At 37.9% G+C, this 25354-nt stretch overlaps 1 protein-coding gene across 6 annotated transcripts in view; it reads left to right on the top strand.

Moving 5' to 3' along the window:
• PDE1A (phosphodiesterase 1A) overlaps positions 1 to 22700 on the top strand; it is a 337449-nt gene extending 314749 nt beyond the window's left edge. For 5 of the 6 annotated variants that reach the window (XM_032856066.1, XM_032856068.1, XM_032856064.1 and 2 more), the window contains 2 exons: positions 16450 to 16566; positions 19941 to 22700. In XM_032856066.1, coding sequence (XP_032711957.1) covers positions 16450 to 16523 — 74 coding nt within the window. In that variant the 3' untranslated portion in view covers positions 16524 to 16566; positions 19941 to 22700. The remainder of the gene's footprint in view (positions 1 to 16449; positions 16567 to 19940) is intronic. The other variant, XM_032856065.1, reaches the window with a different exon arrangement.
• Positions 22701 to 25354: the final 2654 nt, after the last annotated feature.

Genomic DNA, 25354 nt, shown 5'->3' with positions numbered 1-25354 from the left:
ATATATATATATATACACACATATATATGTATGTATGTATATATATATACCACATCTTCTTCATCCATTCATCTGTTGATGGACATCTAGGTTCTTTCCAAAGTTTGGCTATTGTGGACATTGCTGCTATAAACATTGGGGTGCACATGCCCCTTCGGATCACTACATTTGTATCTTTAGAGTAAATACCCAGTAGTGCGATTGCTGGGTCATAGGATAGCTCAATTCTCAACTTTTTGAGGAACCTCCATGCTGTTTTCCAGAGTGGCTGCACCAGCTTGCATTCCCACCAGCAGTGTAGGAGGGTTCCCCTTTCCCCACATCCTCGCCAGCATCTGTTGTTTCCTGACTTAATTTTAGCCATTCTGACTGTTGTGAGGAAAAGCAATGTTTTTAAATATTTATTTGTAAAATGTTTGTTATTCCTTTCCATTATCTTTTTTTTCTTTTCAGCATAACAGTATTCATTGTTTTTGCACCACACCCAGTGCTCCATGCAATGCATGCCCTCCATAATACCCACCACCTGGCTCCCCCAACCTCCCACCCCCCACCCCTTCAAAACCCTCAGGTTGTTTTTCAGAGTCCATGGTCTCTCATGGTTCATCTCCCCCTCCAATTTCCCTCAACTCCCTTCTCCTCTAAATCTCCCCATGTCCCCAGTGTTATTTGTGGTGCTCCGCAAATAAGTGAAACCATATGATAATTGACTCTTTCTGCTTGACTTATTTCACTCAGCATAATCTCTTCCAGTCCCGTCCATGTTGCTACAAAAGTTGGGTATTCATCCTTTCTGATGGAGGCATAATACTCTATAGTGTATATGGACCACATCTTCCTTATCCATTAGTCCGTTGAAGGGCATCTTGGTTCTTTCCACAGTTTGGTGACCGTGGCCGTTGCTGCTATAAACATTGGGGTACAGATGGCCCTTCTTTTCACTACATCTGTATCTTTGGGGTAAATACCCAGTAGTGCAATGGCAGGGTCATAGGGAAGCTCTATTTTTAATTTCTTGAAGAATCTCCACACTGTTCTTCAAAGTGGCTGCACCAACTTGCATTCCCACCAACAGTGTAAGAGGGTTCCCCTTTCTCCACATCCTCTCCAACACATGTTGTTTCCTGTCTTGCTAATTTTGGCCATTCTAACTGGTCTAAGGTGATATCTCAATGTGGTTTTAATTTGAATCTCCCTGATGGCTAGTGATGATGAACATTTTTTCATGTGTCTGATAGCCATTTGTATGTCTTCATTGGAGAAGTGTCTGTTCATATCTTCTGCCCATTTTTTTAATATGATTGTCTGTTTTGTGTGTGTTGAGTTTGAGGAGTTATTTATAGATCCTGGATATCAGCCTTTTGTCTGTACTGTCATTTACAAATATCTTCTCCCATTCTGTGGGTTGCCTCTTTGTTTTGTTGACTGTTTCCTTTGCTGTGCAGAAGCTTTTGATCTCAATGAAGTCCCAAAAGTTCATCTTCGCTTTTGTTTCCTTTGCCTTTGGAGACATATCTTGAAAGAAGTTACTGTGGCTGATATCGAAGAGGTTACTGCCTATGTTCTCCTCTAGGATTCTGGTAGATTCCTGTTTCACGTTGAGGTCTTTTATCCATTTTGAGTTTATCTTTGTGTACGGTGTAAGAGAATGGTCGAGTTTCATTCTTCTACATATAGCTGTCCAATTTTCCCAGCACCATTTATTGAAGAGACTGTCTTTTCCACTGTATATTTTTTCCTGTTTTGTCGAAGATTATTTGACCATAGAGTTGAGGGTCCATATCTGGGCTCTCTACTCTGTTCCACTGGTCTATGTGTCTGTTTTGATGCCAGTACCATGCTGTCTTGGTGATCACAGCTTTGTAGTAAAGCTTGAAATCAGGTAACGTGATGCCCCCAGTTTTATTTTTGTTTTTCAACATTTCCTTAGCGATTTGGGGTCTCTTCTGACTCCATACAAATTTTTGGATTATTTGCTCCAGCTCTTTGAAAAATACCGGTGGAATTTTGATCAGAATGGCATTAAAAGTATAGATTACTCTAGGCAGTATAGACATTTTAACAATGTTTATTCTTCCAATCCAAGAGTATGGAATGGTCTTCCATCTTTTTGTATCTTCTTCAATCTCTTTCATGAGTGTTCTGTAGTTCCTCGAGTACAGTTCCTTTACCTCTTTGGTTAGGTTTATTCCCAGGTATCTTATGGTTCTTGGTGTTATAGTAAATGGAATCTATTATCTAATTTCCCTTTCTGAATCAAAACTCACCGTGTCAACAAAATTGTAACCTTTTTTTAAATTTTTTATTATGTTATGTTAGTCACCATACAGTAAATCATTAGTTTTTGATATAGTATTTCAAGATTCATTGCTTATGTACCACACCCAGTGCTCCATGCAATACGTGCCTCCCTTAATACCCAGCACTAGGCTCACCCATCCCTCCACCCCCCTCTCTTCTAAAACCCTCAGCCAAAGATACAGATCTAGTGAAAAGAAGGGCCATATGCACCCCAGCGTTCATAGCAGCAATGTCCACAATAGCCAAACGATGGAAAAAGCCAAGATGCCCTTCAGCAGAAAAATGGATTAAGAAGATGTGGCCCATATATACAATGGAATATTACTCAGCCATCAAAATTATAACTTTTAAACTTCCATGACTAAATGTTAAGCATCTTTTTGAGAAAATATATACATACTGTTTAGATTTCAGAAGGGACAATCAAACAGAGGGAAGCAAAGTCTTTCAGATAAAACTAGAGCTTGCTCTGGGGGGCAGCTGGGTGGCTCAGTCGATTGAGTGTCTTCCTTTGCCTCAGGTCATGATCTTGGGGTTCTAGGATGAGCCCTGCTTCACATGTGCAGTGGGAAGCCTGCTTGTCCCTCTTCCTCTCCTCTGTCCCTTACCATGCTTGTGCTCTCTCTCTCTTCCAAATAAATAAAATCCTAAAAAAAAAAAAAAAAAAAAAAACACTTATTTTCTCTCTACTCATAGTTCAAAAATGCGATTAACATTTTATATGAGATCTTACAAGTAATTTTTAAGTTGTATATTTCAAATTATTAGTAAATTATATACTCTGCATTTAGTTTATTCTTATTTCCAATTTACTTTCTTTAGCTGACATTCTATATTATATTATTTTATATTATCAGTACAATAGAGCATGATAGATAGAATGGAACATTTGGGAGATCAGAATTATGAAGTTTTAAGAGGTGGTATTCACCAAAGTCACTTAACCCCAGGAGAATGTACATCCAGTTTGAACCATGTGTATGTGCTAATTCATTCATTCATTCATTCATTCATTGTAAAGGCAGAACTCAATAGTTTTCAACTCTTGCAGCATATTAGCATCCTCTGGGCTATTTTGTTTTTTAAAAGTTCACTATAGCTTGTCTCCAGTTTACAAAGGTAGGTAAAAATGGAACACTTTTGTGTATTTAAGTGAATGTAGAGGACATGGAGGGGGAGAGCAGGAAATTAACCAGTTTATGGTCTAGACAAACCAACTGCAGATTACAACCACAGCCAACTTCATCCCAGCAAGCTGTACTCAGGAAACAGCAGCGTGTAACTTGGTAACGATAGCCTTTAAAATATCTGTGTTTGGGTCACACATCTCCTCTGGAACATTTGCCTTCTACTCCTAAGAAAGTCAGTGGACTTTTTCTCTGCCTTAATCCTTGTTCTTTCTTCCACATGGAATATACTTCTCGGGCCCCTTCCTCTACTTCGCTTCTTAAAATCCTATCTGTCATCCAGAACTCCGTTAAACTACTCTCTCCAAGAAGCCCATCCCTTAGTCATGTAAGTGTAGCTATCTTATTCATACACCAGTTGGGATATTTATCACATTCTGACTTGCATTCTCAAAATGGGAAGAGAAAAATGCATTCAAAAGGGGCCTACCAAAAGCAGTGTTGGAATAAGAGTGGAAGTGAAGAGGAGATTTAGGATATGTTTCCCAATTGCACACGTCTCATGGAGATTCCAACACTCCCCTTTGGAGGTGTGCACCATCTCTCCACCCAGTGAGGACCACTGTGTATCATGAGATACAGTGACTGGAGTGTGTTATTGGTAATTAGAGCTGCAGAGCCTGACAGAAAGTTGAGAACTACTAACGAGGTCATTCAGAGCTATTTACAGAGGCCTACTCTGTGTAAAACAAAAGCCGATAGGATTTTTGAAGAACAGAACTCATGGAATATTCCCCTTTAGCTCTCCAGTGGTTCCAGCTCAAAGCCAGATAAGAACTTGGTCAGTATCAGGTAGAAGAGAATTGACTCCATTTTATGAAGGTCTGGTTTTAATGGTGAGACCCTAAAACTGAAATGATATTACCCACTCTGTTGTACCATATAGTTTTTGTTAAAGATCTAAAAAGAGAAAATAAAAAGCTAATAAATGAAAAAAGGGAAAGTTAAATGGGGGATTTCCCCACAATCCTCTTCTCTTGCACGGTATCTCTACTCGCTATGTTTTCAGATACCCCAAACCTTTTTGCTCGCTTTAATTTTACTTTGTGCAAATATGAGCGATCACTGCAAGAGTTCACAGGAGTTGTGTAGCCTCTGAAAATTCTGGGGTGAACAGCGTGATGATGGAAATTTGGAGGGTAGAGAAAATGATGGTGGGGAAGAAAGTCATAGGTTGGATGTTGCACTGTTGAGCAGAGGTGATGGGGGCTAAGATCAAAGCTACAGGCAGGAAGTAGGACCAGCTCTCTGAGACAATTCTCTCTGGTGCTACCCTTCCCTGGCAAGTGTAACCAGAATTTGTAACCATAACTTCTGGGTGACACACTGCTAACACCAGCCTAGGTTCGAGACTTTGTTATAGTTCCCCAATAGTTCCAGTTCCAAGGACATTGAAAACTTTGTTGTCTTAACAATATACCTCTAAGCAAAAGGTAAATCTCTTTGTCACCACTCACTTCTATTCTTTCTCCAAAACATTTTAGTCTCATATTCCTCTTGATTCAGGCCCTCAACTCCTCTTTTTCCCCTCTTGGCCACGAAAATCCCCCATTGGTACAGAACAATTTAGCTCTGGTCTCAAATAACCCATTCAGTAAAACGAAAGCCTGTTATTTTCAACTTCATTAGAATCCCTACAAAAAGCCTTGTTTCTTATCACTATCAATACATTTTTTTTAAAATGTGATCACTGTACCTATGACCTATCTTTATAATCAGAAAATCATCATACGAGTTACTAAGGTAGATATTTTCTTATTTTTTCACATTTTATAATTTATTTGAAATATATTGAATATATAATAATATTTTAGTCAGATTTATTTAAAATCACATTTTGCTGGAAAACCTCATAGATTTCCTCAAAAGGAAACAAAGTTTTTAAAAATAGGTCTTGAATCATTGCTTGAAAAATTAAAACACAAAACTAAAAGATTTATTAAGGAAATATTTAAAACTGATGGGAAAGTATTAAAATTTTTAAAACATCCAATTTACATTATGATTAACGTGACATTTAGTAGACTGTGATAGGTTCACTAGTTAAGCCTTATGTATTGTTATTTGTATTTAAAATATCTTAAATGTAGTATTGTATATTACAGTATGTATAAACGTGATTTTGGTAATCATGTTGGTGTTAATGCTAAATGGAATGTGGAATCCTTTTTGACTAACTACTCATTTACTTGCTTGTCAATATACCACGTTCTGTCATGGTCTCTATCCTACTTAATCAGCCAAACAACCCTATGATTTAGGTACTATCTCCATTTTACCAATGTGAAAACTGAGGTCTGCAGGGGTGAGTTAGTTACCCAAATCACAGGTTTGCACACATATTACAACTGAATCTTCCTCATTCCTTTTCACAGTTTAATATAATACACAGAAAATAGCATCCTGGTAGTAGTAAATCCAGACAAAGAAAACAACTTTTTCTGAAAATTTACCTCAGAGAGCAACATAATTGCTTTATCAAATCTACTTCTGTTTAATCTCAACACAACTGATCCCATGAGCTTTCAAATGTGTGTGTTATATCCCATAGACATTTTTATTTTAAAAAGCTGAAGATTATGAATTTGGGAGTGACATTTTACATCGTTTATATATCTTCTCATGGATCATTTACACAAATATTTATTACAGCAGCCTCACAAGGTAGGAATTATATTCTGATAAAACTGTAGCTGGGATTTGTGCCTAGTTTGTCTAAAATTCAAAGCCAGTAAACTTCTGGATAGTTTCTAGATCATCTTCCAGAAGTTAGTTGTGACAGGTTCGTTTATTTACATGTTCTAAATCTTCTTACCGAACAGAAGTCTTGCCCAAACTGTTCGCTGATGGAGAGGAACTGTAACAGCAGCAGAATTTAGGAGTGTTTGGGGATATTTGGGACGCTCAGCTGGTTAAGCGTCTGACTCTTAGTTTTGGGTCTGGTTGTGATCTCGGGGTCATGAGATTGAGCCTGTGTAGGGCTCCGTGCTCAGTGCAGAATCTGCTTGTCCCTCTCCCCACCCCCTCTGCTCCTCACCCTGATTGCTCTCTCTCTCTTTCTCACTCTTAAATAAATAAAGTCTTAAAGAAAAGAATTTAGGGGCATTTTAAGTGATATTGTTTGAGTGAGTGAACTCCCCACTTGTATTTACATGGACAATCAAAGTTGGAAGGCAGGCAGAAGGAGCAGGCTTGCATTCCTTAGTGATTATGGACTGGCTCAGGAATGAAGAAATGGTTTCTCCACGGGTGCTGGGATGAGGACAAGCAGAGAGCTGTGCTGGTAGAGACACAAGTAGTTAAGATGTGCTCCTTACTCATTTGGGAAATAAAGCTGATTTATCTTTTGAGATTGTATCCATAGTTGGATGTAGTCAGATATATGAAGTTATTTCCAGAAGTTTCCGCTGATCCTCTGATCTAAGGCATGCCTCTTATTCTTTCTATTTGGTCAAGGGCACACTGACAGATGGTCCTTATTGAGTATTACAAATCACTTTTTTTCTTTCTCGAGCACTATTCCATTGTTACACTTAACAATTTTAGCTCATTCTGTCTTTACCATCATTTTAGTTGGATCACTCTGAACTTATGACATATATTGGTTCATATACAGTGTATCCTACATTTATATACAAATGGATAAATATCAGTAATTCCTATGGTAAAGTTTTCAGTATCTATGTTTCAGTGTATTTTTTCAAGTGTACAATATTTTTTCCTTAAAAATGCATTTCTATAACTATCCTAAAGCAAAGATTTAGTCAATATATAGTCTTATAAATAGTAAAGGGAAGAAACTTAACTTCCAATGAGTTAAGAATCGCTCTGAAACCTGTAACAATCCAAAAATGTCCTCCTATACTTTACCATAATGTCTATGAGTTTACCAAATGCTTATGAGTTAAAGAAATTACTTATTTTTTTAAGATTTTTTTAATTTGACAGACACAGAGAGAGAGAATGCACACACAAGTTGGGGAGCTGCAGGCAGAGGGAGAGGAAGAAGCAGGCTCCCTGCTGAGCAGATTCCCAATGCGGGGCTTGATCCTAGAACTCTGGGATCATGACCTGAGCTGAAGGCAGATGCTTAGCCCACTGAGCCACCCAGGTGCCCCTAAAAAAATTATTTATATTTATATTAAATTATAAAAAGTAGGATTATGTTGTGCATGACTACAACTTATGCAATATATGCAAAAGAAGAAAAGTTTAATGATTTTCTTGATGCTTTCTCAGTAGATTAAGGAATAATAGTGTGTAATCATACCTAAAAGTCAAGTCATAACCTATTTAAAAGCACTGGTCCTCTAACTCTGTATACCTACAAAGAATTCAATATTTTGGTAGGTTTATCAAAATATATTACTAGGAAAAAGGCAAAAGAACAGAAAGTGTGATTACATTTTTATTTTTAAAATAGGTCACAGATTCCATATTATTCCTTTATAATAATATGGTCCTACATCCTAATACTTGTATACTATTTGTTAGTAGACAATATTAATATCCTGCAAGATTAGATTCTGAGGGTGTATACTCTCTTTAAAATCAACTAGAATTGAGCTCACTGAAAATCTAGGCTTTTTAGGCAACAAAACAAATGGTGAAAAAAACAAGTTGAATTAGGAAAAAAAAAAGAATCACTTCAAGACCACTATTGATGAATACAAAAATTACAAAAGATTTTAGGAGCAAACGTGAAATATATTGACGATTAAGAAAAAAAAAAATCATTTGGGGCACCTGGGTGGCTCAGTCAGTTAAGCATCTAACTTTAGCCCAAATCATGATTTCAGGGTCCTGGAATCGAGTCCCACATCCAGCTCCTTGATCAGCAGGGATCCTGCTTGTGTCCTCTCTCTCTCTCTTTCTCTGACAAATAAATAAATAAAATCTTTTTTAAGAAAAGATAAAATCAATTATATTTGTCTTCATAATTTTTCCACAATAATTCCTACAAACATGGATATCATAAATGCTAAGTACAATTTAGTTTCTCACAACTTTTAAATAATATTATCTCGAGATTTTTTTAAATAAGTATCCTTTTTTTCAGAAACAAAAACCAGTTCATATAAGCATTAAGTTTTCCTGATCAGCAAACATCCTTAAGTAAAACCTCATGCATGGGGGCACCTGGATGGCTCAGTGGGTTAAAGCCTCTGCCTTCAGATGTAGTAAAAAGAGGGGCCATCTGTACCCCAATGTTTATAGCAGCAATGTCCACGGTCACCAAACTGTGGAAAGAACCAAGATGCCCTTCAACGGACTAATGGATAAGGAAGATGTGGTCCATATACACTATGGAGTATTATGCCTCCATCAGAAAGGATGAATACCCAACTTTTGTAGCAACATGGACGGGACTGGAAGAGATTATGCTGAGTGAAATAAGTCAAGCAGAGAGAGTCAATTATCATATGGTTTCACTTATTTGCGGAGCACAACAAATAACACGGAAGACATGGGGAGATTTAGAGGGAAGGGAGTTGAGGGAAATTGGAGGGGGAGATGAACCATGAGAGACCATGGACTCTGAAAAACAACCTGAGGGTTTTGAAGAGGTGGGGGGTGGGAGGTTGGGGGAGCCAGGTGGTGGGTATTATGGAGGGCACGCATTGCATGGAGCACTGGGTGTGGTGCAAAAACAATGAATACTGTTATGCTGAAAAGAAGAAAAAAAAAAAAAGCCTCTGCCTTCAGCTCAGGTCATGATTCCAGGGTCCTGGGATCCATCACCGAATCGGGCTCTCTGCTCAGCAGGGAGCCTGCTTCCTCCTCTCTCTCTCTGCCTGCCTCTCTGCCTACTTGTGATCTCTGTCTGTCAAATAAATAAATAAAATCTTAAAAACAAAACAAAAACAAACAAACAAACAAAAAAACCTCATGCATGGTGGCCGCTGTACTTTGAACAAAAAATTTGGAGATTTCAGTCTACTTGCTGGAAATCTGCCTGGCCCCATGAGAGAAAAGGAACCCATTTTTGCAGATTGCGCAACTGGCATCACTGGCCATAGGAACTACAGATTCCTTAGTTGGCCTGGTTCAGCTGCTATGGCTGTGCCAGCATCTTTATGCTTTCAAATATCTAAATGGCATTTTATAGCATTTCTCTTTGCTAGGATACTATATTGTGTCAGTTAATTTTCTTTGAGCATCTAATCACTGTGTCATTCTGCAATAAAGCTTTATTTTGCCCTTTTCTAAAATATCAAAAGGGTAATGTGGCTTTCAGAAACTTACTTTATCTTTTACATCAATTCTACTATTTTTCTGAACAAATTCTGTAATAGTTCTCTGCCACTAAAAAAAAAAAATGATTGATAAAAATTTTAAGGGAGAGATTTCCTTGAAAAAGTATTTCTATTGTAGTAGAAGTGAACAGTAGGAGAAAAATGGCTCCATATACTGTTCTTTTGTGGCGTTTGAGAATGCCTTGTCCATTATATAATTCAGTTTATAAGGTTAGCCAAGTTATTTCCCCCTGAAAAACCCTTTTTTTTAAGAGCTGCTCTTATATGCCTTCTTTACTGTGATTCCCTAACAGTTGACTAAATGGTTAATTGTAGTAGACTAGTAGGAACACCCCAATAATTAATTAGCTGAGACTGGCTTGGTGTCTAATACCAAATAACATATTTTCACAAACAAGTTTATTTATTCTTATTCTCTGTCTCTGCCTGAGTCGGGGGAAAAGCCTATCAGATTTAATTTCAAAGATAAGGCATAAACTCATACTAAGGAAAGAAAAAAAAAAAAAAACACAGTAGCCATTAAATAAACTATACCCAGGAAGGCTGCATAGTGTGGTGTTAGGATCCAGAACTCTGGACCTAGAATATCTGTTCAAACCTGGTCTCATCACTTACTTGCTGTGTAACACTGAGCAAGTTATTTTATCTCTCTGTTTCAGCTTGATGATTCCTAAAGTGAGGATCATAAAAATTGTTTCTCAAGAGCTGTTGTGAAGATTAGATGAGTCAATATATGAAGTATTTAGAATTTAGTGTTTTCTGCAATAATTCTTATTCTCTCTTGGTCCCACGTATGTGCCTCCAGACTACATGGCAGTCTTATAGAAAGCTTCCTTTAGGAAGTGTATTATAGAAGAACACTACTTGATCACAATAATTTTAATATTAGATAAACAATGGAATATTTTGTGAGAAAATATGCAATAGATCAATTCCATCAATAGAGTGAGTGGGTGTATAGTAAATTGATCTTGACTCTCCTATCACCTTTCCATTTTTAATTAGCCCACCAAAATTACCAGTAGAGTATCTCTTCAAAGTATCTCTCAAATTCATCCAGTTTTCTGCAGGAGTGAGTGAAGGAGTGGAAGTGGTTTATTCCAAATTGTGGATATAGCTGCCCAGGTTGTAGAGCTGAAAATGAACAACCTTTATCTAAATAGTTTCTGTTGAAGATTCTGCCCCTTAAGACACTTGCCTTAATTTTTCCTTGGCATAGAACCGTTTAGGAAAACTACAACAACAAGAAATTTTAAAAACCGTATTCGGCAGACCAAAGTGCTCTCAAAAAGAAAAGATTTTGGTAATCCAGCAAACTTAGTTTATGGTAATTCACTTATTTTCCAAAAGAATATTTTACCATCTTAGTTTTTATCCCTTAAAGTAGGCCTAAATTTAGACCAAATACAGTCTAAACTCTTTAGTTCTAACTTTATTCCTTCTGGGACCTCTGTTCATGCTTTGTCTAATATAATGTTCCCCTGTTAACAATAGGAATGTAGGAAATTATCAGAAATTATAGAAAAAAGACATAGCTGAGAGCTTTGACCTTTCTTTCACATGTTTAATTTCTATGACAAAATTTAAAGAAAAATAAGGTAAATAAAAATGATCCAAGGGATCTCTTCAGATAGAATTTAATAAATAAACCTTCAAGAAGAAATGGTGAAAATCTTCAAAGAATCTAAGGTTCTTGAACTTCATTTCCATAACCTCTTTGAAGCCCAACATAGGCTCATTCTTTGCAAGACAACTGGAAGTGAGTGATGTTGAAAGTCTTCACTAATTTTGATTTGTATCAGGACACTTTTGTAGAAGTAAAGAGGTATTCAGCACAAAGACCCACTCAATAATATTAACTTATCACTCTGAATGTGGGATTCATTCAAAAGGGTCCTGTGTTCCCATATCACCCTTCCGTCTTGGGCTAGACTTCTTTGAAATATGCTGAGCAAGTCTGCTGATTAAAGAAAATCCAGAGGCTGCTAAGAAATAGAAATCTCATCAAATAAGAAGTTAAATATGAATAACGTCATAGTTTCAATGTAGTAATATTGAAATAATAGAGCACCCATGATTTATTTTAAACAAATTCTCCTCTACCATGAGAGTAATCCTGTTACATGAATCTTGATAGATTAGAGATCCCATCACTCCCCACAATCCTGGCTGAATGTTGTAGATCAATAAAGTGCTGTGTGACTAACTGCTTAAAGTGCTTTTATTTTAAAGCATGGGTTTACAATTTATAAGTGTACCGTAATAAGAACAACTTGCATTATGACCAAGAGAGGCAATTTATTCCACTACAGATTTTAAAAATTCAAGTAGATGAGATACTCTCCACACATGCCTTCAAATAGCTTCTCCTTACAGCCAACGTAAGTTAGATAGGAGGTTGTAGACAGGAGAGGGAAAAATTAGCATGGAAGGCATTTTTAAAGAACATTAGTCCTTCTCCTCCCAGGTTAAAAGGTAGCTGGGTATGTGAAACTAGCTTCTATTTTGGCTGATTTTTGAACCTTAATAAAGATAACTACCAACTAAGTCCTCTGAGATTTGTGACTTAAAGCTAAATAAGATGGAAGAAACAATTAGCTGTTTGGGGTTTAGTTTTCCCCAATTCAACCAGTCTACAAATTTGTCAAATGGTATTTATAGCCAATTATTAGGAACATCTAAAGACTCCTAGAATTTTAGATTCTGCATACCACCAATATTTGCCAAATCAGCCTTCTGTAGCAAGTAGGTAACTACTTCCTAAAAATTATGTATTCAGCTTAATGAAGATTGTAAGTAGTTTTTGTTTCCATGGGAAAAATGAAGAATGAAATCAAAGGGCACATACTCTCCTGACTCTTTCTTCTGTAGATGGAAACTCATACCAAAAAAAGTCTCCACTGAAGAATTTGATTATAAACACTAGAAATTAGGAAACTTGCAATGTTCGGAGTTTCTAGGGTAGAAACAATTCATTGCTCTTGTTGTGGATGAATATGCAAAGAAAACAGTGCCATTGGAAATCCCTCATGTCTACACTGGATGGTTGGTTGTGGTATTGCAAGGTGGAAAGTCAGAAATCTTTGACACAAAAATCATTACAGGGTTTTCACTAATTTACAGCTTTTGATTTCTTAAGCATAGATATGCACCCCAGTCACATATTTATGCTGAATTTTAAGTTAAAGAGTTTACTCCGAGAGTCACAAATCTCTATCATTTCTCCTCCATGGTATTGGCAAGAAAGCATTTGATTCCTTCTTGTAGCCTTTTGCTTTGAAATCCCTGAGTGTAAGATATGTGTGACCTTGGTATCCGAGTCCTTAGCCAGTCTCCTACTGCCGGTTTTTCTACACAGAGTGGCAGTAAAAAGAGTTTTATTTCTTAGAAAATGCTTCTCACAGTTCTTACTATCAAACTACTCATTCTTTTATGAAGAACTGAATTTTGAATCATAGTTAGCTTGTCAGAGCAGGAAGATGAAAAATGACATGTTTACTCTACACTTCTCAACTTGAAACTTTGCAATTGTATCTCTCCAAGCAACAAGGAATGCTTTCACTCTTTCAAATCCAATGGAAACTTGTCCTTTTGGGTCAGGGAGTTAGCACTGTATGACCAAATTCTTTGGTTTAGTTTGAAGTACATGGCTCGGTGGTTGAGGGTCCAGCTCTGCTCCTTAGAAGATATGTGACCTTGGGCAATAAAAATTGTTGGGGAGGAATTAAATGATAAAACGTATGAAGCACTTAGCATGGTGTAAATAAGTTTTCTCTTAATGTTCACTGTTTTTCCTGTTGCTGCTGATATTATTATTATTAATTAAAAATGTTTTCATTCTTATGCATTAATATTCTTTTTTGCTCAAATCACTCATTACTCATTACTGATTTAATAAACTGATATATAACAATATATTTGTGTTAGAATACATATAGACTAATTTTAACCAGAATTTTAAATTGTAATTGCTGTATTATTAGCACTTGGTGATTTTGTTCCTCATCCACTCTTCTTATTGGTGAGTTCTTTATCCTTAGTGTTTTTGCCCATTGTAAAAGTTTCTCTCAAAAACTTAAGAACCAGGGAATTACTTATATTCCTCTTTTAGTTCAGCCTATTCTTTCACTCTGTTCCATTCTAATCTAGCCCTAAGTAACAGAATACTAAATCAAAAGTTTAAGCCAAGAGTCTAAGATGTCAGAAATAAATCCTGTGAGACAGGAATTTCAAAGAAGATTAAAGGCCAATTATGGGATGCTTCTGATCCTTACCCAACTCAAACAAATGAAAGGGTCAGGTTGTTAATGGTTGAAAAAGGATTTGTGAGAAGATTTTCTTTAATGAGCTATCTGCTGTTGGGAAAGGTGTAGAAATGCTTCCCTCTTTACCTCAAATTAAGAGAAAAGAACTGTACCAGGACCCTCAGGGATATTGGGAATGGAGTCTAATTCTTACGTGAGATGTAACAGATTAGCTGGTGACAGATGAGCCACATGAGAGGAGGCTATGTAGGTTTCAGTCTTTCCTCAAGTAATTTATGGGAACAACTGCCTCATGAGTGTTTTGTGTGAACCAAATGTGGCCCACCTGTATTTGGAAGAATGAAAGGACCTCACCAGACAGAAGCTAACGATGTAATAATGAAATCCCTGGGGGTTGTGAACACTGTAAAGGAACCAGAGTTTCATATGCACATAGCAAGGTGGTGAGACATGTCCAGCCATGGCCTCTGGCAAGAAGTCCCTGAAGAACCTGTGAATGTGTTCACGGAAGAATTAGCTTCCAGCACCTACCAGGTCTAGTGAGTATGAAGTCCTCCCACAGTGCTGGTCAAGTAGGAACTTGGCTTATCCTCTCAGTCCTTCTTCTGTCATGCTCCAGCTCAGGAGTCAAGGTAGCCAGTTGGGGGAGAGTGAAACAGAAACATCAACCATCCCCCGCCATACACCACTTCTGGGCTCTGCCACAAACTCAAGGTTGGAAAGGAATCTTTTATGATCTTTGTTTTAAGATTGATGTGTAATATATGTAACCAGACTATCTAATATGAGAATTGAGACTTTGACCACTTAACGGGATCACACAATGTTTTTATTATCTAAGGTTGATTGCAAAAGTGATGATACCACCTGAAAAGGTAACTTTCCTTTTTGAATATATCTTTTTTTAAAAATATTTTATTTATTTGACAGAGATCACAAGTAGGCAGAGAGGCAGGCAGAGAGAGAGGAGGAAGCAGGATCCCCGTAGAGCAGAGAGCCCGACGTGGGGCTCGATCCCAGGACCCTGAGATCATGACCTGAGCCGAAGACAGAGGCTTTAACCCACTGAGCCACCCAGGCGCCCCCTTTTTGAATATATCTTAAAGAGAAAACAGGAAACAAAGTAATTTTGCTTTGTAATAACACCCCATAGGTTTTATACATTAATTTTGTAACCTCAATAAAAAATCTGTTGCACCTGAGACAACACAGTCTTACAATCTATGCTAAAGGAATTATCTCAAAGATAACTGGTATAAAGCTTAACTATTAATTTACATATATATACATGTATATGTGTATTTCTTTTTTTTTTTTCTTTTTTGAATGAGAGAGAAATAAAGAAAGAGTGCATGAGCGGGGACAGGGAGGTGCAGAGGGAGAGAGAATTTTAAGCAGACTCCTTGCTGAGTGCAGAGTCCCACTTGGGGCTCAATCTCACAACCCTGAGATCACGACCTGAGCAGAAACAAAGAGTAAGATGCTTAACTGACTGCGACACTAAGATGCTTGCTCCTTAACTGTTAGGATATTTTTTATCAAAGTTCAAACAGAAAGAGCATGTCATATATGACTATTTCCTGAAATAGTAAAGTATTTTTGACTCAAAAATTAATTTCTGCTAATTTTGTTTGCTTTCTTTTTCATGTAAGACTCTTTTATCTATACATTTTGCTTTATATTTATTTTTGATAGATTCTCTGCAACTTCTCTAGAACTGTTGGCTCATTTTCCATGTTAATTTTTTTTCTTCAAGGTTTATATAGAAGATGAGTGATTCTTGAATTATAAATTCCATTAGTGTGTTTTGGCAGATTATGTCTTATCTTAAAAATTACTATGCTCTTACAGTCATTTGTTTAAATTCATAGTCATTTGTTTAAATTCATAGCAACTAAGGGGTGTGTGTTAAAAGACACTGATCATTAGAGCATTTGTTTAAAACCATTTGCTTAAAAAAAATTCAAGAAAGCGGTGCCTGGATGGCTCAGTGGGGTAAGCATCTTCTCTTAACTTTGGCTTGGGTCATGGTCTCAGGGTCATGAGAACCAAGCCCCACCTCGAGCTTGAGCTAGGCCCAGAGCCTGCTTAAGATTCTCTATTTCTCCCTCTCCTGCTGATTTCTCCCCAAGAAAAGCATGCATAATTTTTATGTTTGATTTAATAGATGTTTAAACATGTCTCATCTAGTTCAGTTCTATATTACCAAATTAAATTGCAACTGCACAATGTTGTACAACCACCAGAAGAAGACTCGTTGTACTCTATAAATCCATGGTGTGAAAAGAAAGTATTTGGTATCTTTGGAGAAATGTGCTGTAAAATCCATTGTGAAACTGAGTCTTCAGCATGTGACTGCATTGTTTCAGATTCCTGACTTTATTAGTTTTTTTCCACGGGCTTATTTTGTTCTTGTTTATTTGTTTACTTGTGTTGTAGGTGAACCTGATCTTCATAAGAACTCAGAAGATCTAGTAAACACTGAAGAAAAACGTGCAGATGCACATTCATAGGTTTGAAATACCTTAAAGGCTTCTGTCAGTTTAAACATGAGAGGTAATTTTATTTTTTAGACACGAAACCTAATTCCTGGAATGAATGGTTTGTTGAATGTCATAGAGAAAAATGTTATCTCATTTCAATGTCCTCCTGGAATCTTTTTTTTTTTTAAGACTTTATTTATTGATTTGACAGAGAGAGACACAGCGAGAGAGGGAACACAAGCAAGGGGAGTGGGAGAGGGAGAAGCAGGCCTCCTGCTGAGCAAGGAGCCTGATTCAGGGCTCAGTCCCAGGACCCTGGATCATGACCTAAGCTGAAGGCAGACACTTAATTACTGAACCACCCAGGTGCCCATCTCCTGGAATCTTTTAAAAATCTCTCTGATTTTCTGAAGCAAAATCTTAAATATTTACTTTTTCAAAGAGCTTAATTTGCTCATCAATAAAAAATATACTTAGCGAGACTTTTTAGACCTTTAAAAATAATAATCTGTAAGCTGTGGACAAGTTTAATCCTGATCTCTCTTTCTACTTCATGTAAGAAGTATGAATGTTTACACTGGGTGATAACAACAAAGCAAGGACATATTATGAAACAAACATCAGTGTTTGCTCAAATTTAGAGACATTTGTTTGCCTCCATGGTTCTCTTTTTAAAAATTCAGCTTCTGGGGCTTGCTCTCGATCTACCAAATTATTGACTCTGGGAATGAGGCCTTGGAAACCTAAATTTTTAATAATCCTGTCTGTGGTGTTTCTGTACACTATAGTGGAGAACTGTTGTCTTGGGCCTGCGGGGGAAGTACAAGCTGCTAGAAGGGAAGGTTTATATATAAGGTTTATTTATAGAGGAGATGTCTTAGTGTCTCCTTAAAAAGTAAGAAATAAAACTCACATGTTATAATGAGTCCTGCTTTTGGGGTGATGGTTGGGGGCAAGAGAAAATGCTGAGCGGGGGCCATATACCAAAGTGTCTGAGTTTCTCTTGGTAGCTCCTCACATATTGCTTTAGATACGAAAGAGTTAAACTGTGATTAGCTTTTAAGATGATACATCTCTAAGTATTCCTGAGTTGGTTGTAAGACTGTCTTTTATTGTTAACAGTAGTTTCATTCATGGCTACTATCAAGGGTCAGGCCCTGTGATGAGCATCTTACATGTGTTCATCTCCCTTAGTCCTCTCAACAATTTCAGAGTTGGTGATTATGATTCCTGTTTTACATATGAAGCTTAGGTAGAAATCAAGCCAACAGAGTGGCTGTTCAATTAAAATCCATGTATGTCTATATGTAACAATTCTAATATATTTCACATATTAGCTATAGGAATTCCTCCTCATACCCTCCATCCAGACTATAAATTTATTGTCTTTGGAGCTCATGGCTGTTTCAGAGCAGTTCTTAGGTTCTGATGATATATGATGGAGGCTCCAAGTATGTCTTAGGGAAAACTAAATTCAGTGGAGTATTTATGGGTGTTTTAAGTAGAAAAAGTTTTTGTTTTGTTTCGTTTTTGTTTTTGTTTTGACAAATAAATAGATTCAGAACATGGAGTTAAACAAAATTAAGGGAATCTTTCCTATTGATGTCATCAATCTAGTGCACGCTATGTAGCTTCCAAAGGAAAAAAGTCTACAATCAGCATTTCTTATACATTCATGATATGGAACTGGAATACTTATGAACATTTTCCAAAAATTCTGTGCAGGGAACACAGGTCACCAGTACATTTGTAAAAATGACTGTCCAATCTATGAAGATGTCTAAGGCAAAAAAGTATATAGATCTGTAAAATTCTGGCATCTCATCAGTAAAAGATTTCAGGGAGATTCAAATGGCAGTTAATGAGGTCTCTCTTTTTCTCTTTTTCAACTACAAAGACCCCAAAACTGGAAGAATTTGAGACCCACTCAAAAAGTGGGGTTCAAACTCAAGCAGGCTGTTAGACAGTTTTTTTTCCCATCAGCACTAACCAAACCTTGTAGTTTTTGTCTCAGTTTGAGAAAGCTCTGCCTTTAATGCACAGTCAGTATTCCAGAAATCATGGCCTTTCATAGGTGAAATTTATATGCCTTTAAGAAATAGGCAGGCCTCTTAAATAAAGGAAGTAGAAAACCAACAGGAGTGGTGACAGTTGGTAACTGTGACTCAGGCCCAGTGTTTGGGAGACAAGAGCAGTGGTCAGCCTTGGAAACAGAAAGAACACAGAGCACCTGACCTGAAGGTAGCAGCCAGCCAGGCTTTGCCTCCAACATATTTTCACCATGTTTCCAGGGGTTTCCATTGGCTAAGAGATTTTTTTATGTAAAATCTTTCCATTTTTAATGTGGGCTCAAAGTTTTTTGAAACACCATGCAGACCAAATAAAATATATGTGGTCAGATTTTGCCTACAGTCTCCCAGATGTTAACCATACCTTCTTGTGACCTCTAGGTAACTCTTTCTCTGGCCTCCATCATGGAAAGTATAGATTTTATGGCAGCCTGGCCATAGCTCTGAGGGCCACTGCCTGCTTCATTCTCAGTGTGTGGGCCCCAGTATGGGATATTTTCTCAGGAAACACTGAAGTCTAATTCAAGATGCACCATGATGAAACCTCATCAATCAATGTGCAACACTACACTTAGGGCAAGAAATCACCCTTTGAAATCTGTTTTTCACATTGCTGTATAACTTCACATTGCTGTGTAATGTCACACTTCTGAGAGATTTCTGTCCACAGAACTATTTGGTTTTGCCTACTTTTTCAAAATGTTTCTGTTAATTAGAACGAATGAGATTGGAATTGGATGTACAATGCCATGCTGCTTTACTATTTAAAAAGAGGCTGGAATATAATTTATTATATTGTCTTCCTGGAAGGATATGCTTTTGGTGCCCCCAAAGCAAACCAATATCAGACCTGGTACTCCCTGGGAGGAGAAGTGTTCCCCATTCCTTCCAATGCCTGCTTTTTAGTGTTGCATGTACATCCAAGAAGAAGTCAAAGCCTAATGGATTGTAGGCTGGAGTGAGTCTGTGCATTTGCTTGGTTGACTTCTACACTGACTTAAGATCCGTTTTGAATATCTTCAAGCAGGACTTGTGCTCTTGAGTTTACGACAGTCCTGGTGACTCCACTGGTTTTACACACACACAGGCCCACTTACCCCATTTATACTGCCTTCTAGGCTTGTAGAGTCCTTGAGTTTGTGATCTCTAATCCAAACAATCCACATTTTACTGTAATTAAAATATGCAAGCATACACACACATGCATATACACACAAAGGGGAATTCTAAGAAGATAGATAATGAATATCTATAATATACTGATAAATCCCTTATTCCTGACAAGGTGTATAAAGTCCCACGTGATATTACCACACAGTTACTGATGTATATGTATGACTAAAATATGATCTTCATTTTCATTTGGATTTTATTTCAGGATAATGAGAATAGGACTAAAACATCCTAAATCCTCAACTTTCCACAACGTCATGTTCTCCTTTTTCAACACACACCTGGATCAGGCCATTTTAATGGACTCTTAGAAGGGATTTACAGTAGGAAGAACATAAATTCTGAACTAGTAATTCTGGCCAAAAAAATACATTCAAAATCGCCATAAGAGTTTTTAGCCAGTGCTTCTGCCATTGTCTTTCCTCCAGAAAACAGCCTTAAAGGAAATGTTTTGATTGTTTTGATCTAGCTTTTTCAGGCAAGTTGGAGAAATGTTAAGACAAAGGTTGGATAGTTTAAAATTTTCATCACTCTGAATCCAGTTATAGCACAGGTGACCTTGCAACACACGTGCAAAATATGAGGCATTTTAAAAATTTACTTTCTTGTATTGTTTTATGCAGAGTTCTATAATTACCGGTATTTCAAGGTTTTAACTAAAAGGAAAAAAAAGCAGAATTATGGAAAACAATTTTTTTGCAGCCCTGAAGAATGGGCTAGTTAGATTGTCCTTATTTTAAATACACGGAAGCGACACGAGAGGCGGGGCTGCTGAGAAGCTGTGGTTGAAGGCCTGTGATGACAGGGGAGTTTAGCCTGGCTCTGCCACCTGATGACCACTGCATTGTAACTCTCACGTTGGGAAACCACAGTGAAACCCATCCCTGAAACCAGCGGACCAATTCTCATCCATCCCTGTGGTTTCAGAGTACGAATACGTCACCCACATGAGCGTCATCGCGATGCCAGTCACACGTTAGCTACACTCTGGGACAACAAGAACCCTCAGCCATTGTTGGAGACAGACGTCAGAACTAAGAATGGAATTTGCCCCCTGGGGTGTTGATCCCATTAGGACATAACAAAATATATTACAAGCCCAGGGATAAATGACAAGAAGTGCGTGCGTGCGTGTGTGTGTGTGTGTGTGTGTGTGTGTTGAAAAATATCTATGAAAATGGAAACCCACGCTTTTCTGTACAGATCATTTTATTTGGCGTGACTTTATAATTTCACTACACAGAAACAGACTGCAACTCTTGGAGACTCCGCTTGCTTGTCATGTTTTGCCTGAGCATGTGCAGAGCCTTTCCTTTGCTCCAAACTGAAGAACAACTTTTGTTTGTTATTAGCTGACAAGAAAGGTCGCACAATTAGGGGCTGTAACTTTTCACTGTGCAAACACTTCAATGATTCTGAGATGAATCTATCTTTGTAAAAGGCAAAAACTGGATGGAAAAAAAACAAAAGTAGCCATCAATTAAAGAATAAAGTGAAGGAGGGTCCATATCGATTTTCTGTTGCACCTGCTCTTTTCTTGGTTTCCACAAGGCTAAGCAATATTTTAGAAATTGATATAATCAGAAGCTTTTAAGTCTGAGTGGTGGGATTTTACAACCCACAACTTAGATCTCCTTTAATGTGTAAGCCATATTCTATATGCATATTAGGTATGCATTGTTCTAATTTAAGATACATGTGTGCGTAGACTGTGTATAAAATGCTTTTAAATGTTCTGTGAATAAGGTCCTTAGTTTTTGGTTCACCTGAATCTTCTGTAGAACTCAGCTAAATAATTGATTTGTATCATAGACATTATAATGCAATTGATATTTTAAATGTAAGCAGTACAAACTCATCTATGATGGCGTAGTGGGGGGAGATTTATAGATATGTACATCATGGTGACTTTTTGTCTTTTAACAATGTACTTTTTATTTCTATTTATGAAGAAATTATAACTACTGCTTTCAATGTCTTTTTAAAAGTAGCTATTTACCAGCTAGAAAATATTCTGCATTGAAAATAGAATCTGAGTATCTGGGAAGTGTAATTACTTTTGTTCTTATTTGAGCCAGTTGTTTTTCCATAAAGCTAGAGAATCTCTCCAGGGAGAAGTACATTCAATCATTGCTTCTCAAGGGTCATAGGAAACTTGTCTGCTTGGTTTCTATTGATACTTTAGGACCTATAGACTTTGTTACTAAAAAAAGAGAGAAAGAGAGAGAGAGAGCACGCAATATAATGAATTCATCAGCTTCTGTATATGGCCTCTCCCTTAATTTTCCAGGTTATTTAACTTATATAGCATCATGACTGAACTTCCAAAGGGGGTGGAGAAAACACACTCCACTTCCTCAGAATTGTCACCCTGTTGATGTGCTTTTTCTCTTATTCATCTCCCTTTCCTCTCTCCGTTCCCTCCTTCCTCCCCTTTCTACTTCTCTCCTTTTCATTTCCCTTCTTCTTTCTTTCCTTCTCTCTCCCCTAAGACAGCTACTAGTTAGTGAGAAACTGGCGGGAGTCCACGTGGAGGGCCCCAGTGCCTGTCCTTTTCGCAAACACCCATGTTGTGCTAGTCCGTCCTGAAGAAAGGGAGGGTGAGTAGGGCTGCTAAGTCTGGGATGTCCTGCTTTGCATTTTTATCCCCAGCTACACAACATATATCTAACAATCTCATATGCCTTTTTATTCAACCAGTAGCTCTTTTATTTAATTTTTAACATGACAAGCTACAATTCTTGTGTTTTTACTCTGCTGTAATTCTCTGCATTTCCTATTACATATGATTGTTAAATAAATCATACTTGAAAGAAAATATTGTGAAACATTTGGTGTCTGATATAATTCAATTTGGTGGGGCATTGAAAAGTTGGGGAAATCAGGGAAAATCAGGTAGATATCAGTTTTGATATGAGCACTGTCAGAAAATGGTTTTTGCTCTATTAAAGAAATATTCATTGAATATTTATTATTGTGGCTATTATTCGCAAGCTCCTGGCTAAATGCATGTTGCAGAGAGGAATGTGGAGACCTTAATCTTATCTCTATAAATTTAATCTTTTATAGAGGAGATAATTCATACACAAATAACCAAAATGCCACATATAAAAGTAACCAGATGCAAGTAAAATGCCCCTCTGGGTATTAAGGAAGGTAAAAACTGTTTCGACCTTCCAGACTTCTAAGAAGACTTTCTCGAGTAGACTGCCCACAAGTCGATACTTCCTTTACAAATAATAATGAAGTTCATACTTGGTGCCTATTTTCTATGTACAGTCTCCGTGGAAACACTTAACACATATTATCTGTAATCTGTGATTATCCAGCCAAGTGGGTATCTATATGAGAAAGGAAACCAAGTCTCAGAGAAAGAGCGTAAGGCCAGGTCTTAGGTGATGGGCTCCAGACTGGATTTGCTTCTGGGTCTCTCCAGCACCGAAGACCCCCCCTTTTTTTTTTATTTTATTTATTTATTTGACAGACAGAGGTGACAAGTAGGCAGAGAGGCAGGCAGAGAGAGGGGGGAAGCAGGCTCCCCGCCAAGCAGAGAGCCCGATGCGGGGCTCGATCCCAGGATCCCGGGATCATGACCCGAGCTGAAGGCAGAGGCCTTAACCCACTGAGCCACCCAGGTGCCCCCTGAAGACCCCTTTTGCTTTCTACTGCATCTGTTAGGATGGAGCAGAAGCATGGCGGAAAGGAAAGCGTGGCGAAGGACAAGGTGAGTAAGGCAACAGCTGAGAATAATAAAGAAGCAAAGAGCATCAAATCAAGGTGAAGACCTGGAGAGTTTCAACTAATTGAATTAAGAGTAATTGGCACGATATGCGTCCCCTCTCAGACTGGCCCCATGGTGCCAAAGCACTCCGTTCAAATATAAAAATGTATGTACTCGTCAGAACATGACATTTAACTGAGCTTTTTCCTTCAAGTGTGATTCCATGATAAATTTCCACATAATAGCAAAAAGCTTTCAAAGGCCATATTTTAATTCTGAAATATAATTTAGATATAAAACATATTTCCTTTGGAAGCTATATCAAGCCTTCTGCCCTCAAATTTCTTTTCTAAGTATTACAAAGCCTATCCACCATCTAGTACAAGCCTTAAACAACAAAGACAGTATATATTTTAGAGTCAAAAAACAAACAACTGCTAATGTCCCACATTACATATCTGTGATTTCTTTGGAGGGAATCCAAAATACTTAAACTATAAATCCTTATGGGCCAGCATGTATATTTAAAGCTCTATTTGGGGCCATATGTTTTTTAGGGACCTTAATAAATGTTTGGGTTATTTGCTTTAGATTTCTGATGTTTAGAGAGCTTCCTTTTCATCTCAGGCGGATACATTTTTTTTTAATCTCTGATAACTAAAGATACCATTATGTAGTGTTTCTTATAGTATAGTCTCACTATGGCATTAACAGTATTTTCTGACATTGTCTCTTTTACACCTTATGAGTACTCTCTGAGGAATTTTATCCCCATCTATATGGATGAGGAGTCACCGCAGAGGGTGAAATAATGTGTGTAAAGCCACACAGCTCCTCAGGGGAGGAACCGGGATTTAAAGTCTAAGAGAATGTGATCCCCAAACCATGAAACTGGACTGCCTCTGGCCACTGTGGGAGGTTGTGTCATGTCTTCTCCATCCACCATATCCATCACCTTCCTTTTCTCCCCTTCTTCCATATCCAGACACTTGTCTTTAAAAACTGCCACTGGGGGGCGCCCAGGTAGCTCAGTGGATTAGGCCTCTGCCTTCGGCCCAGGTCATGATCTCAGGGTCCTTAAATCAAGCCCCGCATCGGGCTCTCTGCTCAGCGGGGAGCCTGCTTCCCCCCCCCCCACACACACACACACCCCGCCTGCCTCTCTGCCTACTTGTGATCTCTGTCTGTCAAATAAATAAATAAAAATTAAAAAAAAAAAAAAAACTACCACTGGAGGGAGCAGAATTGCCAGTGACCACCAGGAGGGGCTGGTGCACTTCGGTGAATCCTTGAATCATGTTTTATAGTAGAGAAAGATGCCTTTGATTTCTGTGGACAGGAGAATTATTTTGCATGCTTAATATGTGACCTTAGAAATCTGTTTTTTCAGATAACCTACTGGGGTTCAGTCTAGATTTTGCTACTTAGAGTGTGTCCCCTCCCTTAGAACTTCTTAAAAGTGAACACTCTCAGGCCCCATCCAGACCAACTAAACTGGAATCAGCATTTCAGAAGATAACTGGGTGATTCCAGGGCCTATTGCTATCTGAGACAATAATTAAATATTAGGGAGATAAATCTAAACACCCACTAAGCACTCAAACATGAGGTTGTTTTTCTCCACACTAGGCAACAGGCTCCAGAGTTCATGCTTTCCACATGGCACTGCTCTCAAAATGACTTCAAAACAAACCCCGGGAGATTGCCAAGCGGGACAGACCTTGTGAGTTCTTCCGTTGTTGAAGACCTTACTCCAGCCTGGTGCTTGGGTCAACTGCATATTAAATCCTACTACTACTACTACTACTACTACTACTACTACTACTACTTCTTCTCCTTCTCCTCCTCCTCCTCCTCCTCCTCCTCCTCCTCCTCCTCCTCCTCCTCCTCCTCCTCCT

The sequence above is a fragment of the Lontra canadensis genome, unplaced genomic scaffold (assembly GCF_010015895.1).
Source record: "Lontra canadensis isolate GAN:19392208 unplaced genomic scaffold, GSC_riverotter_1.0 scaffold11, whole genome shotgun sequence".
Classification (NCBI taxonomy): Eukaryota; Metazoa; Chordata; class Mammalia; order Carnivora; family Mustelidae; genus Lontra; species Lontra canadensis.
Note: the sequence above shows the minus strand (reverse complement) of the source record. Positions and strands in the feature narration are given on the sequence as shown.